Below are 8,595 nucleotides of genomic sequence, written 5' to 3'. Positions count from 1 at the left end.
CTGTGTCCTTGCAGCCGGCGCTGCACCCCGAGCCTCCTACTTGCGGAGGCCCCACGTGGGGCACGTGGGGAGGCCCCTCCGGGAATCTGCAGGGGCCGCAAGCCCCGGCTCTGTCTACTCCCGTGCGTCTCCACCAGGCAGAGCGCGCTGCGGCCACTTCAGGCAGAGGGAATCTAACACCGCCCGTGGGTTTCAGAACGCGGAAGGGCTGCGGCAGTGGTGGCGCCACGCAGTCGGCCTGAGTCGCCCGCGGTGGTCCCTGCAGGCCACGCGGCTGCCGGGTCCCCTTCTGCTGGAGCACGAGCCCACGAGAGCTGCCGTCTGAGGCTGCTGGGCCCCGAGCTGCCCCGAAGCTGGTCCTGCTGTCGGAGCCGGCCCCGCCTGAGGTCTGCTGAATTAGGACGTCTAGATGGGGTCTGGATGGTCTGTCTTCAAATGCTTCCCCAGGGTTTCAGACGTAGGCCTCCACCCTCCGCAGAGATGACAGGCAGCAGGAACTGATGGTGCACATGGTGGAAACGAGTGGTTCTCAAAGCGGGCTCCAGGGGCTTCTGAGGGTCCCAGATTCTTCTAGGGTCTTGGCTTGTGTTTCTCATACAAGAAGTATTGCTAGAAATATAATCTACATAGATTTAAGCTCTTTGGCCTCCTTCAATAACTTTTAAGCATAATATGTTTAAAAGTTTTGGTCTTGAGACCAAAAAGCTTGGGAACTGATTTGCAGACAATTTTCTGGTGTTTTAGGCTAGTTGTTGCTAAATAGTTAAGCAGATCTAAAACTACTTCCTAAAGATTCTCTATTATTTTTTTTTTTGCAGGTTTCCATGTAATCCACCTCCATCAGGTGGGATGGCCCAACGTGAGAGAGGATGCAACTGAATTATCCCATTGGCTTTCATTAAGAACTAAGAGTAATATGAAGAACATTTATGCATCTTCTGGAAACTGCATTTAAGGATTCGGTCTACCATATTGTATGTAATACAAATATATACATAACACAGAAATGGTTTTCTCTAAGAAAACGTTTGTCTCTTGTAACGTGTTAGTGTGTCTTGTTATTAGGTATGGAAATTAACAGCTCACTACTTTAAATTTTGCCTTTGCTACCAGGAAGCTCAGAGCTAAATTTTGTGTTCAGCTTGAAATAAGTCTGAAGTAAGGAGGGGAGCCACAAGACAGGTTTTTATTTTAAACTCCTCAGGGAAATAAATCTTTAGCCCTCGCCACACATGTGCATTAAATGGTTAGAGAGAAAAATCTCAGAATACTGTAGCCAGGGAGGGTTTTGATTTTGCACACATAAGTGCCAAAGAATCATGTTTTTGGCGAGTAAAGATTCTTTGAAGTAGTAATTACAGCTGACCTTGAGCTGGGGACGTACCGTGTGGTCCCAAATGCTTCACACACACCTCAGCATAATCCTTCCCAGGGTCCACCGTGTCCTCTTATCCCCATAACACTTAAGAGATGGAGACACAGAAATGTAATGAGAGATGGCTGACAAAGAACAGCAGGCTGGAAGGCTCCTTGGGCCACCTTTAACCTCCAAATGAACATTCTCCTGGACCACACTGGGGAGGCGCTCAGTCTCTAAGCTGAGCACAGGGCCACCATGCCAGGCCACGGGAATGGCAGCCCCCTCTTCCCCGGTCAGCATCTGGACAAAGGCAATGCTGGTCTGAACCAGGCCACTCTGGGCACCTCACTGGTGACAAGGCATTTGTGTGCACGTCTATTAACACGCAAGTGTTTTTACTGCTCATTTCACAGTTGGCGGAAATTTCCATGCTAACATCAAAGGTACAAAATTACAATTTCAGAGTCAGTTTAATATAACCAGACCCCACAGATCACCACCTTCCTTCCACAGAATTGTATCATTTCTCGTGAAACCACAAAACTGAAGTTTCTGATTTCCGGCATCTGCTATTTCCGGAAAAGACGCATCTGCTTTCCAGCAAGACGCTCTGCAACATATTCTTAGGAGTATATTTGAATATAGCTTTCATGGGGGGGGGGGTCGGTGACACAACAGGAGGTTAAGTACTGTTGCCAACCTTATTACAATACTCTTTGACTAGCATTAGAATTATTAAAATCCTGGTCACTGCTGGCAGTAATTAAGGCCGATGACCCTTTGCCAACCCCTGGAAATTCCAGAGCCCCAGGTGGGGCAGCACCACGGAGAGACCATCTCAGATGAACTTTATTTATTTATTTATTTATTTGGCCTCGCTGCGCAGCTTGTGGGATCTTAGTTCCCTGACCAGGGATCGAACCTTCGCCCTCGGCAGTGAAAGCGCCAAGTCCTAACCATTGGACCGCCAGGGAATTCCCTCAGAAGACCTCTAAATACCTCGGAGATCTCTTCCTGACCACTGTTTAATATCCTCCTAAAAAGAAATACAGTCATCAAATTTCTCCTTTATTTAAGCATTAAGAAGCTGCAGCGCAGTGACTTAGAAAACATCCTCAAAACATCAGTTACAACATGAACAGACATCACGTGTCAGGTGTAGAACCTTTCTCACTTTTTACTGAGGGTCGTCAACCAGCGTAATCTAAATGTTCCACACATCTGCTTTTAAAGTGAAGAACAAGGCACACAACTCTACCCGACGTCGCAAGGGAGAAAAATGTGCGTGGTGTCTTACCGCGGCCGGTTAAGAGCGAGATGGGGCTAGGAGCCCAGAGAAGGGGGTAGGATGAGGAGAGGGAAACAAAGGATAACACAGGGGCACAGAGACCACGCATGACCAGCAGCAGGACCCAGACACACACGGGCAGACGCAGAAAGACGCTCTGCAAACATCGATTCCTTTAGGAAAGTCTTTAAAATGTTATTGTCACGACGGGCAGGACCCTGGGCCTCTTAATCACCGGTATTTGCACTAAGTGCAAATGAGACCAAGTTACGACTCTGCCCACCTTGACCTCACAGTTCACTCTCAACCTGCTGGTTGATGTCCAGAACGAGCTTTCGTTTCTCCCCCAGGACCCAGCTCTGCAGACGCCACCGGGGGCGCCCGGAGCATTCACGAGACACGTGTCTTAATTTCACCTCCAAACGATTGCTGACTTTGCCTCTCTGGTAGTAATACACTCATTTAAAATAAAAGACAGTCTAGCTCTGTGCATTCAAACAGGAGGCAAGCTATTCAGTGGATGGGGTATTTGGTTTTGCATCTCATCTGGCGGCTGATCTAGCTCCCACAAAATTAGATGCTCCGTGTCTACCTAGATTTGTGCCTGGCATGAGAGAGCGAGATTAGAGCAGAGATCTCCACAAGAAAAATACAAACTGGCTTTTAAAAATGTAAAGCTTCAATGTAAATATAATCGACTTGACACATTAAAGTCTGAGATAAACATTAAGCTAGTTATTAACTTTTACAAAATGAGTCCAAAATTGAGGTAATACATTACACTCTTCTCTAACCAGCTTTATCTGATTATAACATTTCCCCCCCTTCTCAACCTTCGAGTGAAATAGATGCATGGGAAAAAAAATCTAGAAATCAGCCTGGAGTTAGTGGGGAAGGGTATGACTCCTGAAAGGCAGCGGAGTCTTACCCTTTGTTCAAATAATTTCCTTTTCTCAAATCACTGTATACAACTGTACAAAGCCACCATGTCACTGATTTTCACACAGCGCTTAAAAATACTGAAAACACACACATCTGCTCTGCACTCCCCACTTTCTCCCTAAACAAGTGGCTCTCTGGCCCGGCACATCTTGTCCTGCGTCTGGGTCCAGCTCTGCACTTTGCCCCCTTCCTCTGGCTACCCTTCCTTTCTGTAGCACAAAAGACATTTGTGAGCAGCCCTTCAAGTACAGAGGATGCATTTTCCAGAAGCCGAGCCTCGCTCTGGCTCACACCTTACCCCAGACGCTGAAAACAATTCCCGCAGCTGTGCTTCAGAAAGTCTTATGTGTGCGCGCGCGTGAGGTTTGTGAGTGGAGAGAGCATTGCGGGCAAGAGCATGTATGTGAACCAGTGTGAGGACGTGTGAGCATGTGTGCACGTAGGAGCATGAGTGTGAGGTGTGTAAGTGTGCGTGAGAGCACGAGTGAGTGTGAGAGCTGAGTGCGTGTGCGTGAGGGTAAGCATGTGTGAGTGTGCGCGTGTAAGTGGGTACGTGGGCTCGAAAGCCCCCACGAGTCAGTGTTGTGACCGCAGAGCACTGTGCCCGGCACAGCGCCCACCCTCCAGGCGGACCTTCCTGGCGGTCACTAGCCTCCCCCTTCCCGCTGGGAAGTTCGGTTCACTTGAGCCCCCAGACCTTCCAGTCCCCGGGACGTGTTTCTACTCAGGAGAAACAAAATCCTAAGCGCAGCACCGTGTCCAGCTCTGCACCAGACGGCCACCCTCCTGGTTCGCCCCGCACCCACACGTGGCTGTCACCCGCTGCTCGGACCAGGGCACCTGGCGTCGCGCACCCGCAGAGCGACACCCACAGACAGGGGCCCGCGCCCCGCGGGGGGTCTGCGGGACCTACGCGAACCTTAGGAGTGGGAGCTGAGAGGCACCTTCACCCCGCTCACCCCCCGCCCCCGCCACGAGCCCCGAGGACACCTGTGGGTGTGGAAGAGGCCCGCAGGTGCAGAAGGCAGGCCCGCAGGCCCCGGCGTGCGGCAGGTGGGCCGCGGGGTCGGCGAGGCGGGCCGTGTCCCGCGGGGGCCCCTCGGCTCCCGGGAGGGGCGCGGGGGCGTCAGCGAGGCCGAGTGTCCCCGGGGCGCGGTCACAGCGAGCTCAGGTGCGGCAGCGCGTCCAGGGGCCCCGCCCGGTCGCGCGCGGCGGCCGCCGACTCCACGCCGCGCAGCCACTCGGTGCACTTGCGCACCAGGCCCTCGTCGGCGGCCGCGGCCTCCTCCTCGTACTCCACGTCGTCGTACTTGTGCCGCTCGTTGAGCAGCGACACCTTGAGCAGCGGCCGCAGGTCCGCGGGCCGCGGGCCGGGGTCGGGGCCCTGCAGGCCGCCGGGCAGCAGCGGGACGCCGGGCAGGGGCGGGCGGCGGCCGAGGCCTGCGGCCCGGGCCCGGGGGCAGGGGGCGAGCGGGCGCCCGGCGTCGGCCGAGGGCGCGGGCGCCGCCCGACGGGGCCGCGCCAGCAGCTGCTTCTCCAGGTGGCGCCGCTGGATGACCAGCACGGCCTCGGGCGTGAGGCTCAGGGAGAAGCGCAGGGCGGCGTCGGGCCCGGCCCCGGAGGTGGCGGCCCCCGCGGGGCCGTCGCCGGAGCCGGCCGGCCGGGGCGCGCACGGGGCCGGAGCGCGCGGGCGGCCGGGCGCGGCCGGCGGCGGGGCGCGCGGGGAGGCCGGGCCGGGGGCGCGGCGGGCCGGCGGCCTCTTCAGGGTGGCGGAGGGCCAGGAGCTGGACAGCAGCACCGGGGGTCGCTCGGGGGGCCGCCTCTTCTTCTCCGCGGCCGCGGCGGGCGGCAAGGGCCCCGGCGGGGCGCAGGCGGGCACGGCCGCCTTGCGGGGGGCGGCCGGCTTCCGGGGCGGCGGGCGCGCGGCGGGGACCCCCGGGGCCGGAGTGGGCGGCGGCGGCGGCAGGGGCGGGAACGGCATGGTGCTGCCCGGCCGGCGGGTCGTCAGCGCCCTGGAAGGAGAGGGGCGGCTTTAGTCTCGGTGCGCGGGGCCCGGCGCCCTCCCCGTGGGTGGCCGGGGTCGGGCCCTCGTCCTCGCTCCGCACCCACCTCGGTCCGGCCGCAGCATCTCCGGCTTCCTCACGTCCCGGCGCCCACACCCAGGGCTTCACGCCACGGCACCCCTCCCTCCTTCCTTCCCTCCTTCCTCCCTCCCTTCCGGGGCCGGGGGCGCTGCCCCGACTCGGGTCTCCTCGCCCGGCACAGCGGGCACTGCACCGGCCGCCCGGGCCACGCCGAGCCAGACGCGCCGGCGGGAGGAGGAGCCGAGCGCGGTGGCCGAGGACGCGGCGGGGCGAGGAGCCGCTGCGCCCGGCTGGTGTCACGAGCGACTGGCCCGGGCGAGGCTCCCCAGCTGGCCTTCCACCGCCAGCGGCTAGTTTTAATCCACCAGAGGCGGGGAGAACCAGGCGTGTCCTAAGCCCTAGGCGGAGTCCTTGCACGTTGGAGAGAAAATCCTGAGCAGCCTCTCGGTGCCTTTAAGATGGTGGGCAAGGCGGCGGCGGCGGCGGCGGGTGGTACCTCTGGCCGGGCCGGCCTCGCAGTCCGCTGTCGGAGGAGAAAGCTGGCTGGAGCTCAGAGGTGGGGAAAAGACATTTCAGGGAATCGTCTTGCTTTTGTTTTTATAGGATGATGCCACTGCTGAAAGACAGTCATTTTAAAATTAAAAACCTAGTTTTCGGCAAAATAGGCCAGTTTCAGTTAAATCATGATATAGGAAATACCAGACATTAAGTTCTTTTCAGGAGTGATTCCTGTGAGCAAAGGAGAGTATTTATTGCTGCAACAGTGGTTCAGAATGAATGAGACAGCTTCACTGTCAACTTGGATTCTAGTGGTAGAGACACGAAAACACTCCTACGATATTCAAACGTTTGTTGAATACATGAATAATTCAGTGAATAATTACAGAGCAATACGTCATAAAGTCAAAGTTTCTTACAAGCAGTCCCTGCATTACTTATGGAGAACTGTCAGTTGTTTAGATCTGCAAAAAACATTTTCCATAGGATATGCTTTTCTGGGCTAACCCAGAACGTAAGTAGGTTGTGTGGGGTGTGGCCCCAGCTTAGGTAAGAGCATTCAAATGTGGGTAAACTCGTATGTGACCAAGGGCCCCAGCGGCCCCGCCCAGCTCTCTGCACGCTCCTGTTGTGGCACCGGCACCTCCCTGCGGTCGGTGGCCACGAGGGCACTGGCCACTTTCCCCCCTGCCTACTCTCACGTGTCCCCACTGGGTCAGGCACAGCAAGAAGGAAACTTGATAGGTGGCCAGAAACATTTCTCATGACGGCTGGGGGCGGGGGCAGGTTTAGGCCCCATCATCTCCACCAGAACCCTCAAAACTAACCCCCCTCCGCCCCGTTTACCTCCTCTCCATAAAATATGCAAACACAGCTTCCAGACACGGCTCCCTGCTGTCCTTCCACTCCCCGACCTTCTCCCCTTCCCCACCAGGGCCTCAAGGCAACCTGTCTCCTCCCACAGCCCTGGGAGAATACGTTTGAGACCGTTTAGGTCATAAGATGTCTGTGTCGTAGGTCCCGAAATCACATATGCATTTTATTCCAGGTATTGCTGGGTGGGTGTGGACTAGGTGTGTTAGCCGTGGCAGCAGGTGGACACTCGTGCCAGGAGCGCGGAGGGCAGGAGATGAGGCGAAGCCAGTGAAGGCGGGGGGACGAGGAGGGGGCTGTGGCGCCACTTCTGCGGGCACAGCCCAGCGGGAGCTGGATGCCCCGAGATTTGGGTAGGGGCCCCAGCAGTTCCAAAGCTGTAACTGTACCCGCGACTGGGTTTCTCTCCTTCCGATTTCCTAATTCTTAGGATGCTTCAGAAGTAATGACAGTTGAAGGGTGAGGGTCGGAGGTGAGTGTGGATTGGCATCTCGTAACAGCTAAGGGATGTGATTGACGTGCTACGTGGCAGGCACTCTCCTGACCCCTACCCCTCCGACTATCTCCAATCTACTAGAAAATGGGGGCTTAGGTGCGGAAACACCTCCCAACAACACACGGCTCCAACGGGATGGACACGAGCCTCCGTCCCAGCAGTGGGGTTCCAGAGCCGCGTCTGAGCCATCACACTAAAGAAGAGAAGGGCGGTCTTTGGGCAGGGGCGATGGGGGTAAGTAGCCTCCACCACCCACACCAGCAGAGACCGGGAACTTTCCCCCAAGAGAAAGTGAGAGTCCTCAGTTTGCTCAGCACATCCGACCAGACTGGTCACTGGGATTCTCCCAGTCCCCCCATATCTTGTCCCAGCCCAGAAGCTTGGGGACTTGGGAGGCTACAATCTGCCAGACCTCTGAGGCAGGAGAGTAAATGCTGAGTGCCCGCCCCCCATCACCCGCCCAAGTCGGAAGGGCATTCCTCTGCCCCCTCCCCGCTGAAGGCCCCATCGTCGCCCCCACCCGTGGGGGAAGAGGAGTTCCCGTGCCTCGTGGCGGGTGGTCTGCTGTCCCAGGAACCACAGGGGAGTTAGCATTTCTGAAGGGACTCCGGCCCGCAGACTCTGCTAAAGCACCCAAATGACAGCATCCCTGGTCCCTGCCAGCGACCTCTTCTACCTGAAACCTCCAGCCCCTCGAAAATTAGAGACTAGAAGCCCCAGCAAGGGCCTGGGAGGGAGCCTGGGAAGACAGCACGGGTCCCGGCGCTGTCACGGGCAGCTGGCTGTTAAAGAATCTATTTACACATTCTGTTTGGTTGAGTTGCTAGCCGGTGACAGTTACCAGTAAGGCAAGTCACACCAGGAGAAGACTGCCAAACTTACGTTCAGATGGAAAAGGGATTAGTCAAGAAATATAGTCCAATTTAATTTGTAATCTACATAGGATTTTGCATAACAAGCCCAGAACACAACATTGGGGATAAACTGTTTATATATTAAATAGTAAAACTTAGCACTAGAATACTGTGAAAAGCTTGTCAGTTTCACAATCATG

At 56.3% G+C, this 8,595-nt stretch overlaps 1 protein-coding gene across 1 annotated transcript; it reads right to left on the bottom strand.

The window, feature by feature from the left end:
* Positions 1-2,415: 2,415 nt before the first annotated feature.
* On the bottom strand, positions 2,416-6,008 carry PRR18 (proline rich 18). Its single transcript, XM_059941853.1, has 2 exons — positions 5,700-6,008; positions 2,416-5,602 (listed from the first exon to the last, which is right to left on the bottom strand). The coding sequence occupies exon 2, from the start codon at positions 5,569-5,571 to the stop codon at positions 4,747-4,749; it is 825 nt and encodes a 274-aa protein (XP_059797836.1). The 5' UTR covers positions 5,572-5,602; positions 5,700-6,008; the 3' UTR covers positions 2,416-4,746.
* Positions 6,009-8,595: the final 2,587 nt, after the last annotated feature.

The sequence above is a fragment of the Balaenoptera ricei genome, chromosome 12 (assembly GCF_028023285.1).
Source record: "Balaenoptera ricei isolate mBalRic1 chromosome 12, mBalRic1.hap2, whole genome shotgun sequence".
Taxonomy (NCBI): domain Eukaryota; kingdom Metazoa; phylum Chordata; class Mammalia; order Artiodactyla; family Balaenopteridae; genus Balaenoptera; species Balaenoptera ricei.
This window is presented reverse-complemented; position numbering and strand designations above follow the sequence as displayed.